Source organism: Moschus berezovskii, chromosome 1, assembly GCF_049115385.1.
Source record: "Moschus berezovskii isolate FMDL1 chromosome 1, NW_MosBer_1.0, whole genome shotgun sequence".
NCBI lineage: Eukaryota > Metazoa > Chordata > Mammalia > Artiodactyla > Moschidae > Moschus > Moschus berezovskii.
The window spans coordinates 142,421,886-142,442,403 of NC_142460.1; the positions used below are offsets into that span (position 1 = coordinate 142,421,886).

The 20,518-nt window shown below is 40.3% G+C and overlaps 2 protein-coding genes across 3 annotated transcripts in view; both read left to right on the forward strand.

Annotated features, from left to right (window-relative positions):
* The window catches only part of LOC129546747 (ceruloplasmin), a 48,695-nt gene extending 44,811 nt beyond the window's left edge, over nucleotides 1-3,884 (forward strand). The window contains exons 18-19 of the mRNA XM_055412026.2: nucleotides 1,590-1,752; nucleotides 3,757-3,884. Coding sequence (XP_055268001.2) covers nucleotides 1,590-1,748 — 159 coding nt within the window. The 3' untranslated portion in view covers nucleotides 1,749-1,752; nucleotides 3,757-3,884. The remainder of the gene's footprint in view (nucleotides 1-1,589; nucleotides 1,753-3,756) is intronic.
* A 12,735-nt stretch (nucleotides 3,885-16,619) lies between these two features.
* CP (ceruloplasmin) overlaps nucleotides 16,620-20,518 on the forward strand; it is a 54,391-nt gene continuing 50,492 nt past the window's right edge. For both annotated transcript variants that reach the window (XM_088839955.1, XM_088839963.1), the window contains exon 1: nucleotides 16,620-16,998. In XM_088839955.1, coding sequence (XP_088696081.1) covers nucleotides 16,853-16,998 — 146 coding nt within the window. In that variant the 5' untranslated portion in view covers nucleotides 16,620-16,852. The remainder of the gene's footprint in view (nucleotides 16,999-20,518) is intronic.

Here is a 20,518-nt window from a genome sequence, read left to right on the forward strand (position 1 = left end):
ACTTTCCCTGCATTCTTCCTCTCCTGACTCTCTTCTCTCCTCTCCTCAAGTTATTCTGGACCCCATCATGAGCTGCACTCTTCAACACATCCCCCACCCTCCAAACACCTCCCATCTATCAATATGATGCAGAGAAATTCATTCCTTCTTACTCATTTTCTAATCCATCCAAGCCAGGCCTTGCACTTCATTTATCAAAATCAGAGTAGGCTACAGACGAGATAGTCTCCTAAACCTCAGGTTTTCTGTTTGGGGAGAAATTAGCCATTAAGCCCTCAGCCTTCAGGCTCAACCCCAGAGAGCAGAGATGTGGCTCCTCTCTTTCCTGAAACTGTGAGTTTTCCTGATCAGTTACATCTTGAAAAATGATTGTATTCATGTCACCAACATCCCTAGTTAGAAATATTTCAGTTAGAACATTTGGGATTTGTGAAACTGATGCTCTCTGAAGTCTGGAGCACTCTGTATGAGACTCTGACAAGGTATTTAAAACCTGTACTGACACAAGCACCCTTTTAGAGCGAGATGTTTTTCCTGCGGCCTATCTATCGCTAAAAAGCCCTGCGACTTCCTTCGCCAAACTCTCAATTGTATTTAGAGGCATATGGCAGAAAGTGAAGAAGAACTAAAAAGCCTCTTGATAAAAGTGAAAGAGGAGAGTGAAAAGGTTGGCTTGAAGCTCAACATTCAGAAAACAAAGATCATGGCATCTGGTCCCATCACTTCATGGGAAATAGATGCGGAAACAGTGGAAACAGTGTCAGACTTTATTTTTTTGGGCTCCAAAATCACTGTAGATGCTGATTGCAGCCATAAAATTAAAAGACGCTTACTCCTTGGAAGGAAAGTTACGACCAACCTAGATAGCATGTTAAAAAGCAGAGACATTACTTTACCAACAAAGGTGTGTCTAGTCAAGGCTATGGTTTTTCCAGTGGTCATGTATGGATGTGAGAGTTGGACTATGAAGAAAGCTGATCACCGAAGAATTGATGCTTTTGAACTGTGGTGCTGGAGAAGACGCTTGAGAGTCCCTTGGACTACAAGGAGATCCAACCAGTCCATTCTAAAGGAGATCGATCCTGGGTGTTCATTGGAAGGACTGATGCTCAAGCTGAAACTGCAATACTTTGGCCACCTCATGCGACGAGTTGACTCACTGGAAAAGACTCTGATGCTAGGAGGGATTGGGGGTGGGAGGAGAAGGGGACAACAGAGAATGAGATGGCTGGAGGGCATCACCGACTCCATGGACATGAGTTTGAGTGAACTCCAGGAGTTGGTGATGGACAGGGAGGCCTGGCGTGATGTGATTCATGGGGTCACAAAGAGTCAGACACAACTGAGTGACTGAACTGAACTGAACTGAATGCTTTCTAATTATCATCTGATAAAGTATATACAAGAGAGGAGTTATAGCAAACGGTAAGTTGGGTAAACCAGGAAAGAGTGAAGGACAGGGAAACCTGGTGTGCTGCAGTCATTGGGGTTGCAGAGTCAGACATGATTTAGAGACTGAACGACAACAAAAGGTGTAAATGACAGATATCTCTTAAAAGTATTTAATTGTGTTTTGTCTTTTTGTTGAGAACATGGGAGCGTTTCACTCTGATGTGTATGACCTTCCTCCTGGGAGCTATCAAACTGTAAAAATGTATCCAAGAGATGTTGGAATATGGTTATTTCATTGCCATGTCAACGTTCACATCGGGGCAGGAATGGAAAGCGTTTACACTGTAATCGAGTGAAAAGGTATGCCAAATTCATTAGAAGTGATGATATTTAAATAAATTCAGTGTTTATGTAAGGATATCTGACCTACTGAATATTTACACTTGCAGTAATCAAAGATTACTGTTTTGATGTGACCAAGATAATCTAACTTATTTTCTTTATAAATTTTGGTAAACTGTATCTAACCTGATAAAAGATATTTTAGAGTTAAATGTAATTTCTAGATTCCTATAATATCTGCATCCAGATTTGAACAGATAGTTCATGAAGATGAAATACAAGTGACTACTGAACCTATAAAGATATATAAACTTGCTTATAATCAAATCACTTAAAATTGTATTTAGACAACAATAAGATACTTTCAAATAAGAAAGCCATCAATTTGGCAAGGTTTTTTTTCACTGAGTATCAATAACAGTGTGGTGAGAGGGTCATTGCACATACTTTGGTGGAAGTATATACTGTTTCCACAGTTCTGGAAAGAAACTATTAATAAACAGCAACTCTAATAATTTCATTTTCACATTCAAGTGACATTTTATTTTCTCTCATCCCCATCTCCCCCTTTTCCGATACATTTTTTTAGCAACTTTTTATGAAAACAGTGTCTTTGTTACTGAGATTTTTATCAGTTCCTTGGTTACTTAGACTATTCATGAAGTCATTATCCTTTGGTCTTTTGACAGAATGATTCTAACATTTTGACTCAGTAGTTTTACATGACAGTTGATCTCAGAAAATTATCAGCAATACTGAAAAATATTTGTCACTATGTTATTTTGTGCTGATGGAAAACTGAAAATTAGGAAATGATCTACTATAAGTTTTGCTGCATTTATTATCTGAACTATTATCCCATTTTAAAAATCATGCCTTAAAATTTTAATGGGAAAATGCTTATAATACAGTACTAAGTGGTTAAAAGCAGTCTACAAAATAGTATTTAAAATATAATCGAAATTATATATATATATAATAGATACATGTACATTAACATAAATGTTAATGGTAACTCTCTCTAGGTGGTGAAGTTCTGAGTGAGGTTTATTTTCTTCTGGTATGTTTCTGCTTCTGCTTCTGCTGAGGTTACTTTTAAAATCAGGAACACTATTGAACATGTATGTCATACACTATTTAAAATATGCTGTGCCACTCTTGAGTTCTATGGGATCCTCTTTGAATTTAAGGACCACATGTCTTACAAAACCAAAGATGTATTAGCTCCAAATATAATTTTTACCTACAACAAAATATTAATTCAATAATAACATTATTAACACAGTAATAGTAATTATTGCTCTTATTCCTGTAATCGTTCATATTCATTCTTTTTTAATTGAAGTATTCTTGATTTACAATGTTGTGTTAGTTTCAGGTATACATATTTTAATACATATATTTAATATATATATAATGTAATATATCCTTTTTCAGATACTTTTCCTTATAAGTTATTACAAAATATTGAGTATAGTTCTCTGTTATACAGTAGGTCCTTGTTGGTTACCTATTTTATTTTATTTTATTTTGGGCTATATTGCATGGCTTATGGGATCTTCGTTCCCTGACTAGGCATCGAACTCATGTACCCTGCAGTGAAAGTGCTGAGTCTTAAACACTGGACCACCAGGGAAGTCCCAGTGATGTATTTTATGTATAGTAGTGTACATATGTTAATTTCAAACTCTCAACATATTCATCCTTGATAAACGATATTTTGGTGTGCTGTCCAAGAAACAAACTCCCCACTTTTAACATGGTTTCTCTGGGAAGCTAGGTTTTTGTGTTACAAATACTCTAAAGCAAACTTGGTTGGATCTTCAGGGCTTTCTGTGCACATGGCAGAGTGACAGTGATGCTGCTGTTGATTTAGTAAGTAAACTTTTCTTGCAGAAGCACTGGTAGTCATTTTAAGGATGTTCTTAAGACTTATTCAAACAATAATTTTTCCTTAAATTTATGTAAACATTTTAGTTTAATATTCCAACCTGAAACTGTATGAAACTTTATTTTCTATAGCACAAATATCTGCCTGCTATGAATGTTGACATGTCCAGGAGCAGAGTTAAAGTTGATGAAGAAGAAAAACTTCAGGAATGAAGGCGTATAGGAGGGGCTGTCTAAAGACGTTCATGGCAATGTGCCAGGAAAACTAGTTAAAAATAAAAGTTTTCTTGGTAAATTTTGTGTATGAGCTGCTTCATCTTTCTGTCCGTGGAATAGCATCTGTAGGGTTGTAACAAGGCTTTTAATAAATAGCAGTGGAGGTGGGCAAGTGGGACAAAAAGAGTAGGTGCGAATAAAAGTCTAGCTCAGTTAGGAAAAAAAAAAAAACATACCACCCAAGATTTTACCCTAAATTGCAACATTTGCAAACATTTAGAAAATTAAATCCTCAAATCATGGGTAAGTGTTTGAATCAGTCTTTAAAATGTAAATCAATATACTATACAGTGCCCTATGCTTGGAAGACTACAGTTTTCAGAATCTACAAGCTCCAGTTTTCCAGAACCAAAATTAAGGACTCATGCTCTGTCTTCGTATCTAGCAATATTAACAGTAGGGATGCCTACTGCTTCCCTGGTGGCTCAGAGGGTAAAAATCTGCCTGCAGTGCAGGAGATCCCGATTCAATCCCTGGGTCAGAAGATCCCCTGGAGAAGGGAATGGCTACCCACTGCAGTGTTCTTGCCTGGAGAATTCCATGGACATACACTGCAGTGCATGGGATCGCAAAGAGTTGGACAAGACTGACTGACTAACTTTCACACTTTTCACTTTTCATGGCCCCTGCTATAAGAAACAGAAACCTCAGCTAACAGGGATTATCATGGAATTTGCTCAAATTTTTTTAAAAAAGTTAGGAAGTAGATGGCTACTAGGGTTTGGTGAAAGACTTGATGATATGAAGGACAGTTTGTTTGATGCCCTTGGTCTTTTTCCTCATGACTGTTGCCTCATGGTTGCAAGATGGTTGCTGTAGTTCCATACATTACTTCTAGGTGGAAGGCAGAGAAGGGAAACTAACCACATCTTTTCCTTTTATCAACAAAGCAAAAATCTTCCAAGGAGACCCAGCCAATTTCTGCTTATAGCTCATTGGTCAAACTGCTATTATCTGGCTACTCTTAACTGCAAAAAAGGCTGGAAACAAGCCTTTATAGCCTCTATAATGTAAATAACAGGGAAAAGGAATTAGAAATTTCTTGTGGATTGGCTAACAAGTCTCTGCCTTAGACAATAAGTAAGAATATTTGCAAGCAGGAATTAGTTAAACAAAAGCATTCAACATGAGAACTGAAACCAAGATCAGACTTTTCATTCTTTTCACTTTTTTACCTCTGAATTTCATAAGTAATGCATGAATACCTGGAATATTATCAAGTAAATCCTGGACGTGATATCATTTCACCACAATATACTCCAATATGTGTCTCCAGAAGAGGACTTTAAAAATAATATACTAATAAAGTAATTGTAACATGAAACAAAATTAACAATACTATTTTATTCTTTGATACTGAAACTAATAAGAACATGTAAAGTTTAGAGGCAACTAGTACCCCCACTCACCCCAAGAAACATCCAAGACTGAGAGTTTTTAAAAGTTTTGCTGATAAAACTAGAATATTCTTTAAGAAATTGCAAAAAATATTGACCAAGTCTCACCAGGAATAATGCCTAATTCATGCACTCATTCATTTATTTAAGACCACAATCCTATATTTGGGGATTCAGAGATGGACAGGAATCATAGTCTATTAAAATCAACCCTGATTTAATGGATATGTGGAGTGTGATTTAGTGAATGGAGTTGAGTGGAAAAGTAAATGTCTGCATGCATTTTTTTTTTTTTTTTTAGTTTGGCTGTGCCAGATCTTAGTTGTGGCATTCAGGATCTTCCATCTTTGTTGTGGCATGTGAACTCTTAGTTGCAGAATGTGGGATCAAGTTCCCTGACCAGGAGTCAAACCCAGACCCCCAGCACTGGGAGGGCAGAGTCTTAGCTGCTTGACCACAGGAAAGTCTCTGCAAAGCAGTCTTAACTGGGAAGAGTCAAAGAATGAGAATGTGTCAGTGGGCTGTGTCTCCTGTACAGTTATTGGAAGGTGCTTCTTATTCTAACAATTAGCACCTAACAATTAGGTTAGAAACACTGTTAGTACAAAAGAAAAATTTTAAATTGAAAAACTAAAGGAATATGCTTTAAGAAAATACACTTGATAATTTCCTGAAGGTCCAGTGGTTAAGACTTGGCACTTTCACTGCCATGGGTTTGATCACTGGTTGAGGAAACAAGATCCTGCAAGCCACGTGCTAAGGCCGAAAAAAGGAAATACACCTTTTTGCTCAAAATCTATATTTACCAAGACAACTTTGTTCCAAAATATTTTCTGAGTAGGTCTATAAACAAAGTTTTTCAGAGGCCAATAATATATGCCCATCTTGCTTTACTTTTCAATGCATAAATTACTATATTGATATATTCTCCAAGTGTGTTTAAAATCAATTAGCCCTCTGAACCTGGTCATCTTTATGTAAACCGACAAAAAGAAGGTTCTGAATTCATCAATTGTGAATCAAAACCCTTAACAGAATTCTTTCAAAGGGCAGAGCGACTTGGAGGCCCAGCCTGACACAGTCTGGAGCCATGCTCTCATGCCCTTAGGTCCACTGTGCAGCTCTGGGAGGCAGGCCTGTAATTGCATTCCAGGTACGCCACTCACTAACTATGGAATCTTGGACAAAGTATAAAATCTCTCTCATTCATAGTTTCTTTATCTTTAAAATGAAGATATTCTTGATGTTTAAAAAAAGAGAAAGAGAATAGGTACCAAATTGACTCACATATGCTAAGCCCCATGTCACCAAACTGGGACTTAATACTGTAAATTACAGTGTTGGCTTCTCCCAAGAATGGAACTTTAATCCAGTTGATCTGGAATTACCTGGTTAGCACTACTTGCAATTCAGTTCTAGAGGGCTTTGAAACCATGGTGCTGGAGAAGGCACCCAGAGTTTGAGCAAGCTCCAGGATTTGGTGATGGACAGGGAAGCCTGGCATGCTTGCAAAGAATCAGACACAACTGAGCGACTGAACTAACTGATTGATGGCTGATTCATGTTGGTATACAGCAGAAACCAACACAATATTGTAAAGCAATTATCCTCCAATTAAAAATTAATAAATTTTCTTAAGAAAAAAAGAAAAAGACACCCTTGCCCTTCTTGGTTTTGAAGATGGGAAGGGGCCATTAGCCAAGGACTGTAGGCAGCCTCTAGAAACTAGAACAGACTGGAAATAGCTTCTCCCCTAGAACTTCCTAAAAGAAACAGGCCCACTGACACCTTGATTTTAGCCCAGTGACACATATGTCAGATTTTCAGCATACAGAACTGTAAGATAATAAATGTATGTTGTTTGAAGTCACTAAGTTTATGGCCATTTGTGACAGCAGCAATAAAAAACTAACACATCTATCTAATTGGTTGCTGTGAAAATTAAATGAGATAAAATTTATAAGGCTTTTTACACTGTGTTGACATATAGTAACCATCTAATAATTATGAGTAGATTATAGGCTTCCCAGGTGGCTCAGTGGTAAAGAATCTACCTTCATACAGGAGATGGGGTTCAATCCCTGGGTCAGGAAGTTTCCCTGGAGAAGGAAATGGCAACCCACTCCAGCATTCTTGCTTGGAAAATCCCATGGGCAGAAGAGCCTGTCGGTTTACAATCCATGGGTTCGCAGAAGAGTCAGACATGACTTAGTGACTAAACAACAACAAAATTATTAGAGTTAACATCCATTCATTCTTTCAGTATTTATTAAGCTATGTATCAAGCACTATGCTAGGTTCTTGAGATTCAATATAAAAAAGAGCATAGTTATTTGTACCAAGGAGGCCATGTGGGGAGACAGTCACATAAACAGATCATTCTGATATAAAACATGTACAAATTATGTTTTTAAGTTTTAATATTTTATGATGTGTGACATCTTTAGGGGACCTTGCTAGCTGGGGAGGGACTGCTGCTCCCAGAGCTAGTTAATTCTTCGAAATTGTAACAACTTGTTGGTGAGCCAGACTTTTATATAGAAAAACCACCCAATCCCAAGTCCATATCACTAGTTGCCTCCTTTTGATTCTCTTTCATTGTTAATAAATGATATCCTTTGATTTCTATATTATTGAAGGGAGTGAAAGAATAAGAATGAAAGAACAATTGAAAATCTTATGCCATTAAAAAAAAAAAAATCCCCTTCCCCTTAATGCTATAGACATCAATACCATAGATTAGAGTTTTTGCTAGAGTTTTGGCTTTCTCTGTCCCTCTGCCTATGACCCCTTCACCTGACAGAAGGTGACAAGCGAGACCTTGACCCACTAACGGGCACCCAAAGGAGATGAAGTCATCAAGGACCCATCTACCGATCATTCCCTAAGCAGTCCTGAATTGAGCCATAGCAGAGAAGAGGCTAGGCCGTGCTCGCCCTGCACTGTGTCAGTCAGGGACTCATTATCAAAGTTCTGTGTGTGACCTACTCACTGATGAAATTCCAGAGTCATGCAATTTCCTGTGAAAAAGACAACACTGTGGGGAGTCTGACGGGTCAAGGCCAGAATGACCTGCTATTATATATTCACTGCTGCCTGTCTCCTGCTGACACACTGGGGGTTGGTTTGTTAATAATTCTGGAGACATAGAGTAGAGGTTAAGAGCCAGTTCTCATGAGTCAGCAAGAAACAAATTAGATGACTTCCCTATGGTCCAGTGGTTAAGAATCTGCCTGCCAATGCAGGGGGCATGGACATGGGTTCAATCTCTGGTTCAGGAAGATTCCACATGCCGAGGGGCAGCTAAGCCCACACACCACAACTATTGAAGCTGTGGTAGAGCCCGAGAACCACAACTACTGAGCCTGCATTCCCTAGAGCCTGTGTTCCCCAACAAGAGAAGCCACATCAATGGGAAGCCTGCACACTGCAGCTGGAGAGTAGCCCCTGTTCCCTGCAACTAGAGAAAGCCAGTGCACAGCAACAAAGACCCAGCACAGCCAAAAATTATTAACTATTTTTTTAAAAAGAAAAAATTAGAGTATAAGCACGAATAGATGGTTGGATGTCATCACAGACTCGATGGACATGAGTTTGAGCAAGCTCTGAGAGTTGGTGATGGACAGGGAAGCCTGGTGTTCTGCAGTCCATGGAGTCACAAAGAGTTGAACACGAATGAGCCACTGAACTGAAGGAATAGCGGAGGTAACGAAAAGACTGCGTCTTGCCAGACAGACACAGCTGGAGTGATATTCTGCAGCCATTCAGAATCTTGATTGCTAAATGCAGAGCAGAACCACCCAGTCCAGAAGTCTTCATGTTGACAAGAAAAGAAATTGTGGAAAATAATGAAAACTTGTGATATGTGGGGATTCCCTGGTGGTCAAGTGGTTAGGACTCTGGACTTACACTGCTGAGGGCCTGGTTTCAATCCCTGGTTGGGGAACTAAGATCCCACAAGCTGAGGCCTTCGCTCCCCCGACTCACAAAAAAAAAAAAAAACCCAAAACTTATATATAACTCTACTTGGGTTACTAAATGGTTAACTAGGAATACAGTAATTAATTATAACAAGCTACAAAGTTATACCCTGGGGTTCTGAGGTAAAAATCTGGTAGGGACTCTCCTGGCAGTCCAGTGGTTAAGACATGGCCTTCCAATACAGGGGTTGTGGGAAAACATAAAACAAAACAATATTGTAACAAATTCAATAAAGACATAAAAAAAAAAAAATCTAAAAAAGAAAAAAACCTTCTGACATACACAGCTAAGAGAATGGGTGTTTGATCCAGTCTAGATTTCTCTCTTCTCTTTTTCAAAAATGCCCTAGGTCAGCTGAGCCTCTTCTGTTGGCTCCTCTGCCTTCTTGCATCATCCCAGTCTACGCAGAGTGCAGAAATTCTCAATTGCAACATTATTCAAAGTTCACTTTTGAGTACCAACTGTGGAATCACTGTAAGGAGGTTTGTAGGGTTAACTGCCCACAACTGGCTACTTATTAGGGCCCAGTGACCTCGCCTCTTACTAAGACAGCCCTGAGGTTCACAGCCATCTCCCCACTTCCTGCAAGCAGCTACTTGCGTCTTAACTGGAAGGTCAGCTGTCTCAAAACAGGACAGAAATATTACTTCCTGACCCTTCCTGTATTACACCATAAAATGTTTACTTGCACTGGTCAGGGGTGTCACTGTTTAACCGTTTCATTTCACTACAGATATGAGTGCTATGGGTTTCCCTGGTGGCTCAGATGGTAAAGAATCTGCCTGCCACGCAGGAGACCTGGGTTTGATCCCGGGGTTGGGAAGATCCCCTGGAGAAGAGAATGACTACCTAACTCCAGTATTCTTGCCTGGAGAATCCCTTGGACAGAGGAGCCTATTGGGTTATAGTACATGGGTTCACAGAGTCAGACACGGCTGAGCGACTAACACTTGATGAGTGCTATCAGGATATAGTCTGGAGCTTTCAGCTCAGTAACTATCTGAGCATGAGTGGAGGGGGAGGGTAGAAGTTTCTGGAAGAAGTGACTTCGGGAATTGCTGTGGTGCTCTGAGCACCATCCTTCCATCCTGCAAGGCTGAGTTTGAACACAGAGTACAAAATGAGTAAGAAGAAAATGCCTGGAAACTCAGATGACAGGGAACGAAAAGGGTTCACCTAAACTGGAAGGTATCTTGAAACTAATAAATGAGACAGGCAGCTGCAAATAATAATCAGTGACTCCATCTGCTACAGGATAATTTACTCACTGAGTAGGATTAGGCGGACAATGACACAGAAGCTTTTATAGCTGCACTCCACACCACCAAGGGGCCATTGAGGCAATTTTATAGTTAACCTAGAATATGGAAGGGCTTTCCTGGTGGCTCACACAGTAAAGAATCTGCCTACAATGTAGGAGACCCAGGTTTGATCCCTGGGTTGGGAAGATTCCTTGGAGAAGGGAATGGTTACCTCTCCAGTATTCTTGCCTGGGAAATCCATGGACAGAAGAGCCTGGTGGGCTATAATCCATGGGGTCACAAAGAGTCAGACGTGACTGAGTGGCTAAGCACGCACTCATGCATGCAACTGGTCTCATGGTTCGCCAGGAATATGTCAGAAAAGGTCTTCATCATTGGCAGCTAACAGAGTACAGAGGCCACCTGGACCTAACAGTCATTAAACAACATCTTTTAACTACAAAGTCCTTGATGATAGAGAAGTGATTTCCCATGTACTACTGTCCTAGGTAGGGTCAGTGGAAGGATAGGAGGAACTGTATGAGACCAAGATGGCATCAGTTATATCAGCAGCCATACACTCCACCCTCAATATTGTGATGACTCAACAATCTTATCATTATTCTTCTTGAGAGACCCTAGGGCCAGATACCAGAGGTGGCTTGTGCTCCAAACCTACAGTAACAATATGAGCAGCAGCAAGAACGAAGAATTCCTACTAATGATAAATGAATACTAAGAACTATGCTTCCCCATTTACCTAGAGAGAAGTAAGCCAGCAATAAAAGCATCAGCAAAGGGAACTGACTGATGGTACATGTTTCGGTTCCTTGCTGGAACCAGATGCATGTTTGCATCTTTGAAAGTTTGCAACTTGAAGGAGGAGACTTACTGTATTTTATCAAAAACAACCTCAGGCATCACTTTAGTCTTACCAGAACACATCATTCCCAAGAACTTTAGTGACTGTCCTGGTCCTTGCACCTTGTCAGCATTTACCTTCCATCCCCTTGCTTTTAAATATCCCTGAGGTGATGCAGCAGCTTGAGAAGAGATAGCAAGTCTTCATGGGTTAACATGATGTCATCAATGTAATGACAGAGAGAGAAAGAGGGAGGGAGAGCCCATTTTTCCAAGTCCCAAGCCAACATCCCATGAGTCCCTTGGACTGCAAGGAGATCAAACCACTCAATCCTAAAAGAAATCAGTCCTGAATATTCACTGGAAGGACTGATGCTGAAGCCGAAGCTCCAATACTTTGGCCACTTGATGCAAAGCACTGACTCACTGGAAAAGACTCTGATACTGGGAAAGATTAAAGGCGGGAGAAGAAGGGGACGACAGAGGATGAGATGGTTGGATGGCATCACCGACTCAATGGACATGAGTTTGAGCAAGCTCCAAGAGTTGGTGACGGACAGGGAAGCTTGGCATGCTGCAGTCCATGAGGTTGCAAAGAGTTGGACATGACTGAACAACTGAACTGTACTGAACTGATGAGTGAAATATAAACCAGAAAGGGATGGGGAGGCAATCTTCCAATTTGTAAATACAAGCGCATATGTTTCATAAATACCATTCAGCCTCCATATCCATCAGTGGGTCATATTGCCCCTTGGAACTTGGATGGATTTCCATAAATCTGGGTGCACTGGGCACAGATATCTCTAAAGCCAGAGTTGTCTTCCTATTGGTGTGAGACTGATAAATAGTTCAACATGGGGCCTCCACAGTTAATGTATCTGTGGCCCTATTGCCCACACCAAGGAGTAGCTTTTACCCCAGTCCTGATGCCCAGAACCAGGAGTATCAACCGCTATTCTTCATCTTCCCAAAGTGACAGAGTGCAGGCTTGTGCCTCTTCCCCTTGCTGTCAGTAGAATAAACACACTGTTTTTCTTTGGATAATACTTTCCATAAGGTTAAAAAGACCCAATAAGGTTGTTTATATTCTCTTCAGGGGTTCTGATTAATATAAGGTCTTGCCATAACTGTCCATAGGAAATTCTAGTCGAGCCCCCTTTAATTTCCTCACTTTTTTTTTTTTTTCTCTTTGGCTTTATCTACCTGTTTATTTGGGCTTCCCTGGTAGCTCAACAGTAAAGAATCCACCTGCAGTGCAGGAAATTGGGAATCAATCAGTGGGTTAAGAAGATCCCCTGGAGGAGGGCATGCAACCCACTCCAGTATTCTTGCCTGGAGAATCCCATGGACCGAGGAACCTGGTAGGCTGAGGTCCATGGCCTCACAAAGAGTTGCACATGACTGAAGCGACTAAGCATGTCACCTGTTTATTTCCCTTGTGCCAGATTTTTTCAGTCTCACTTAATTCAGCTGTCATAGCCACCATAGTCTGAATGGGTTGATTAACCATCCCAGTCAAAACTGAAACTAAGGTCCCTATCTCAAGTCAGCAACCAAGCTCCTGGAGTGGACTGCAGGATATTATCCTTCATACCTGCTACAAATAACTCCTCAATAGGTCTTGGAAATTAGGAGCATAGACAGCATGCTTCATTCCTGATTCCCTCACTGTTTCTTGTAAATCTTGCAAAGATGCCATCCTAAGGGTGGGGACAGCACGCCTCACTCGTTTGGCTAAGCCAGACAAATGCTTGCATGTATCAATTCAATCAAATTAGCTGGGCCACCTTGGCCACACACAAACATTGCCAGAGGCCAGCCTGCTCTATAACTGTGGTGATTTTAGACATCTTAGACACTTCTGACCCATTTAACATGATGCAATCTCCCCAAGTATCCCAAAATGGAGCCCCCAGGCTGCCACTCCTTCTCTACTGTTTTGGTTAAACCTGACCGTTAATCCTATTAACTCAGGAGAGGACTATTCTGGTACTGTTGTTTTGGGTTTGTGAGGGTCTCCTCTCATTTGTCTCCTGGTTCCCTGGTGGCCTGTGTTTCAGCTTGCATCAGAGGCCGCGCTTCTTATTCCACCTCTACAGAGATATCCTCATCTTCTGACAAGTCTTCATCCCAAAGATCACACCTCTAGGACCCAGTTCTGCTGTGAAATAACAGTCCTCACCTTTGAGCCCACTGCCCTGCATTTTAGCTATCTTACCTGCCATCACTTCGGTATGTTCTTCCTGTTGCATTTGCTTTGATATGAAGTCAGAAGTGGCAGAACATGGGTTTCCCTGGTGACTCAGTGGTAAAGAATCTGCCTGCCAATGCAGGAGACACGGGTTTGATCCCTGGTCCAGGAAGATCCCTTATGCCATGAAGCAGCTAAGCCGGGTGCCACAACTCCTGAGTCTGTGTTCTAGAGCCCAGGAGCTGCAACTACTGAGCCCATGCACTGCAACCAGTAAAGCCCACATGCCCTAGAGCCTGCACTCCACAACTAGAGAGTAGCCCCTGCCTGCCACAACTAGATAAAGTCCACATGAAGCAACAGACTCAGCACAGTAAAAAATAAATCAATCAATAAAATTATTTTTTAAAAATGAAGTGGCAGAACATGCCCTCTAGTCATCCCCCTCTAACACCAAAATCTCTTTAGTCTTCTCTAGTTTCCTGATGAACTGTAATTCCTTTTCTGTGCTAATCCTTAGAGGATATAACAAAGGCCATGCAATAGCTGAAATAGTTTGCTCACTTTCTTTTTTTATCCACTTTCCCTTTCCCACTGCTTCAATTAATATATCTAGGAAGTGCTTTGACATTTTCCAGGTGTCCTGAACTCACATAGTAGCCCAAAGGGTCCCATGAACATAGCTAGGTCACCCCACACGGAAGAGATAACCAGCCTGGGTTTACCCCATCACACCTAGCTTTCCCCCAGCATGGCCCATTCCTGTCTCATTTTCAGTCTCCCAGCTGGCTCACCAATTGTTGGGGCATGGAAGGGACAAAAAGTGCCCAAGAACTGAGAAGGTATCTTGACACCAGAAAATGAGGCAGGCAGCTCCACATAATCAGTGGATTTGTTTATTACAGGGTAACTTACTCAGAAGGTAGGATGGAGGACAAAGATACAGAGATCCAGAAGAATTCACAGCTGCTTTCTGCACACCCAGGGACTATTGGGACAATTTTATGGTTAACCTAGGGCATCAGGGTAAGTGCTTGGAGACAGAAGGCACAGTTCTAAGTCAAGATTTATGAATGTGTAACTAGTCTCATGGACACTGGGAATACATCATGAAGGTCTTCATCACTGTTTGGAAGCTAACAGAGCATAGATGCCACCTGGACCTGATGATCATTAAAAAACACCTATTAACTGCAAAGCCTGATGATAGATAAGTGATTTCCCACATAGTACAGTTTTGAATAGGGTCAGTGGAAGGATAACAGGAACTGTACAGTTCCCAAAGGGCATCATTTACACTATCAACCATATGCTGGCTCATTCAGGGGCTTCATGCCAATTGAAAAGCACCCTCTCTAGGAGAATGAACTGCTAAAAGAAGTTCCCTCTGTGTGGACCATTTGGGAAAAAAATGAGCATTTCTGGGCACCAAGTTTTAAAAAGGACAGCATCTTGCAAGACACAGGGTTTGGCCAGTGGAGTCTGGGCAAGATGTTAGCCCCATTCAGGTCCCCTCAGCGGGCACAAGGGCACAATTGTTTAAGGTGGCTCTAGAAGGAGGTCTTGGGACATTCTGGGGACAGTGACTCAATTTTCTGTATCAGGACACTTAGTTAAGATCATTGCTCGGTGAAAGGAACATCTCCAGTCCATGACCTAACATGGGTCATTTCGAGTAATATGAACAACAGCCCTCTGAGATTGATTAAAAGATGAGGAAAATGAAGCTGGGGTCCAGTATGTATCTTGCCTGGGATCACATGGTGTCATCAGATTTTTATCTTCATACTGCTATTTTCCTCGGCACTTATTAGCCTCATTCATTGCTGCTAATAGGTACTAGATATTTCACCCTTCATTTGTATATTGTTGGTCTCTCCCCAGTAGAATATAAGTTGACAGGCATAGGGATTCGTGTCTGTTTTATTCCCTGCTATATCCCCATAGTGCTTAGAACAGTGTCTGGCACACAGGGGGTTCATTCAGCAATACTTATTAAATGAATGAATTGTTCAAACATTGGGGTGCTTTCTCCTGTACTATTTCTATAAACCCCATTCAGTAAATACTTATGCAATGCCTTGAAGTATTCTAGAGAAAAAGCTCGCATCAACATAAAATGTGCACTGTCATCAGGATTTTCTTCACCTAAAAAATAAAAAGTCTTTTATGCCAAAATTCATGTCCACATCAAAGAGAAAAATTCCAGGTTAATAAACTAGGTCTTGGGCTTCCCTGTTGGCTCAGTGGTAAAGAATCCACCTACCAATGCAGGAAGCATGGGCTCCATCTCTGGTCTGGGAAAATCCCACATACTGTGGAGCAACTAAGTCCATTTGCCATAACTACTGAGCCTAAGTTCTAGAGCCCGGGAGCCACAACTACTGAAGTCCACCCACCCTAAAGCCTCTGCTCCACAAGGAGAAAAGCCACTGCAATGAGAGGCCCACGCACCATAACTAGAGCAGCCCCTGCTCACTGCAACTAGAGAAAAGCCCGTGTAGCAATGAAGACCAAGCACAGCCGAAAATATATAAATAAAATAAACTAGGGCTCTGTCCATTTACTAAGGCCAACTTCTGCCTTTAAAGACACGTTTATTTGTTTCTGATTTCTTCAACAACTGAAACAGTGTCTTCAACTCCCATTATCCTCTGCTAATTATTTTTATATAGTGATACACAATAATCTGATTAACTCTCTATGCAGATGTGTTTGGAGCTTACAAAATAAGTAAAACTTTCAAAATAAATTCTTATTGAGGGTACTTAAATTTGGCATGCTAAATATCATGTTTTATATTTTGAATATGTAACTAGGCTATTGTTAGACTTTTCCAAAGTAAAGAGCTGCTTATTTTGATTCTCTTTGCATAATTTTCATTCTGATTTATTAAGAGTTCACTGTGTGCAGGGCATTGTATTGTAGCATATTGTTGGAAGAACAAAGGGAACATTTAGACATGATCTCTGCCTTCCTGGAATTTACACAATGACTGGTAGAAACACAGACTTATGCACACTCCAGTGCCTCCAACAATAACTGTTGACTTTTTATTTGTAATCAGAGAATCCAGGCAGTGGAAAACTAGGTTTTTCCTGGGTTTACGAGAACTGAACCAAAGTGGAAAATGTTATTTGCTTTAACGAAATAATTTCGTCTTATGCAACATAACATTCTGTCAATCAACCAAATAAAGAAAGAAAGCCTTATTTATAAAGTTGCCTGCTTCTGATTTCATTCCATTGCTTCTTGGGCTCCAAGAGGGAGAAAAAAAAATGAAGATTTTCTTGCTCTGTATTTTTCTAATTTTATGTGGTACCTCAGCCTGGGCGAAAGATAAGCATTATTACATTGGAATTATTGAAACAGCTTGGAACTATGCCTCTGACCATGGGGAAAAGAAACTTATTTCGGTTGACACGTAAGTCATTGCTTTTTCTTGTTTGTAGACCAAACCTAAATTATCAATTAAAAAATAAAGACAGTAAGATGAAATATTTCTTTAATTTGTTATATACAAAAACTGAAAAATATGGACTTGAAACTCTGGACACTAATAAATCTCTAATTCCTGGGATTTTGCTTGTTTTTTGGGACGCTACCTTATTCCTTCCCACTTGGTCCTGAGAAACTGTGTGGGTTTCTTTTTATCCCTTCTGGTCGTTACATCTCCCATCATGGTTCAGTCTCTCAAGCAATGTTCATCACACAAAAAAACAAGTTCTCCTTGAAGATTTTGTAATGGAAAATTATCTATATGAAGGTCATCACTTTTAATAATGTTAATTAAACATTTAACACCAGATTAAAATTTGTTACTCAAACCCATATTCATTACATTTAAAGATGTATTTTAATGGTGAAAGTGTATTTTAATGGTGATAAATGTATTTTAATACTGATACTTAAAAATGCATGTTAATGGTGACAAATGAGCCCAGTGACCATTTGCTGCTAACACTATATCTTTAAAAAATAGCTTAAAAAGTATGCCAAATTTCATAATGTTGACTCTGTTGTTGGGTATACATTATTTTCATTAATTTATGTATGTTTATAGTTTTTCAAAGTAAAAAAATAAATACGTAGATGATAATACCTCATTGTTAAGTTATTAATTTAGTAATAATCAGTGAGGAATGTTTCTGACCTAAAAATAACTGTGTGCAGATAAAACTAGTATATTTTGCAATTATATTTTTAAAATATTCATTTATTTGACTTTGCTGGGTCTTAGTTGCAGCGTGTGGGATCTAGTTTCCTAACCAGGGATCGAACCTGGGACCCTGCATTGGGATCACAGACTCTTAACCACTGGACCACCAGGGAGGTCCCTGCAATTATTTTTTTAAGCTTGGTTTTGAGCTAGTGTTCTCTTCTTTTGGAGATGACATATTCTTAGGCTTCACAAGAACCATTATTTTGTATGACTTCAGCATTTTCCCTAACTAAACAATTATACACATTTTTTATAAGAAATCTAGACACATTTTTTGAAAAGGTCAGATATATTAAGGAAAAAAAATACTGTCATACAGTCGTACTCCATGCCCTCACCCATCCTGCTGCCATTATTCATGGTCAAAAATCCAGTCAGTTTTACTGCACATCAACCAAGTGCTAGACATTGCCCTGACCATACTTTAACAAAGTCTCTAATTCTAGACATTTAGAAGAGAAAAGGGATATGGTAAGAAATTTTTTTTGCAGGAAGGGAAGAGAACATTTTTATTTTTAAATAGCCTAGTGTCCTGCGTGTGCTGGGGAGGTTATACAACATTGGCTTGATCATCTACTTTTGCTTCAACAACAGCCTATAGTTGAGCAAACTCCAGATGGCACTGCTCACTCTGCCTGTGATATTTTTTAATGTATCTGAAAAGCAAATATTGACTAGACCTTCAGCAATTTTGCCAATGCTACGCTAACGTTTTTGTATAAATAAGTTTAGGTGGCAACTTTCTGCTGCTTCTTTGCATCAGATTTGCAGAATGTCCAGCTGGTAATACATTCAGCCTTCTATAACAAAATACAACAGATAGGATAGCTTAGCTAAAACAGAAATCCCTTTCTCACAGCTCAAGAGGCTGGGAAGTTCAAGGTGCCAATATGGTCATGTTCTAGTAAGATCTCGCTTCTGTGTTCATAACCTTTACACTGTGTCCTCACTTGGTGGAAGGGACTAAGAATGTCTTCGGAGCCTCTTCTACAGAACTGCCTTATAAGAAGGTACTTATTCCATTCATGAGAGCCCCACCCTCATGACCTAAGCACCTCCCAAAGACCTCATCTCCTAATACCATCACATTAGGGATTAGGAATTCAACATATAGTGGGGGGTAGGACATAAATATGCCAAAGGATGATGTGATATAACCAGATACGATTACTGACACTCATCGTGTGAAGGCTAAAAAGGAATGCAGATAAATAGGCTGAGAAACAGGTTGAAAGAGGTCAAAATGGTTGTTCAGTTCAGTTCAGTTCAGTTGCTCAGTTGTGTCTGCCTCTTTGCAACCCCATGAATCGCAGCACTCCTCCCTGTCCATCACCAACTCCTGGAGTTTACCCAAACTCATGTCCATCAAATCAGTGATGCCATCCAGCCATCTCATCCTCTGCTGTCCCCTTCTTCTCCTGCCTTCAATCTTTCCTAGCATCAGGGTCTTTTCCAATGAGTCAACACTTCGCATGAGGTGGCCAAAGTATTGGAGTTTCAGCTTCAGCATCAGTCCTTCCAATGAACATCCAGGACTGATCTCCTTTAGGATGGACTGGTTGGATCTCCTTGCAGTCCAAGGGACTCTCAAGAGTCTTCTCCAACACCACAGTTCAAAAGCATCAATTCTTTGGCGCTCAGCTTTCTTTATAGTCCAACTCTCACATCCATAAATAACTACTGGAAAAACCATAGCTTTGACTAGATGGACCTTTGTTGGCAAAGTAATGTCTCTGCTTTTTAATGTGCTGTCTAGGTTGCTCATAGCTTTTCTATGGGGTAAGGTAGAAAGTAATTTCCTTATATTTATCAGTGCATTATCTGTCATTTTAACACACCAGTAAACTGTTAAAGATCTGTGAAATATATTTTCTGCTCCTAAGCTGAAGTGAAAGTTAAAGTGTTAATCGTTATAGTAGTGCCCGACTCTTCATGATCCCATGGACTATTATAGCCTGCCAGCCTCCTCTGTCCATGGAATAAGTTATCTGTATTTATGGGGTTCCCTGGAGGTGGATGACGCCTTAGTTGACATTGCACTGGGTTGAGGGCCAGAACAGGGATTTGATGAACCAGCTTTACACTTATATACATAACCAAATTTTCAGGCTTGTTGCTAGTTAACTCCAAAATTCTCACACAGTTGGGAAAGCAGCTTGCTTTGAAGAGTGGCCTAGGAGAGTGGCAAGCTGAATTCCATCGTTAGCCCACTGGTAACATTATGTGGAATTGTCTTAAAAAACCAACAAATGAGTCCATTTTTAAACCCCCTACTCCTTTAAAAAAAAATTACAGGGCATTGTAGTATGGTAGTTCAGAGAAAGAATTGTGGTGATCAGCATCAACAAAATGCCATCAGTAAGCTCATAAGGGATTTAAACCTGACTTAAGTTGATGACCTTTGGAGAAGGAAATGGCAACCCACTCCAGTATTCTTGCCTGGAGAATCCCATGGACAGAGAAACCTTGCGGGCTACAGTCCATGGGGTCGCAAGAGTTGGACATGACTGAGTGACTTTCACTACTGGTGGCTAAGACAGTAAAGAATCCACCTGCAAAGAGGGAGACCTGGGTTCGATTTATGGGTTGGGGAGATTCCCTGGAAGAAGGCATGGCAACCCACTCCAATATTCTTGCCTGGAGAATCCCCATGGACAGAGGAGCCTGGCAGGCTATGGTCCATGGGGTCACAAAGAGTCAGACACAGTTGAGCAACTAAGCA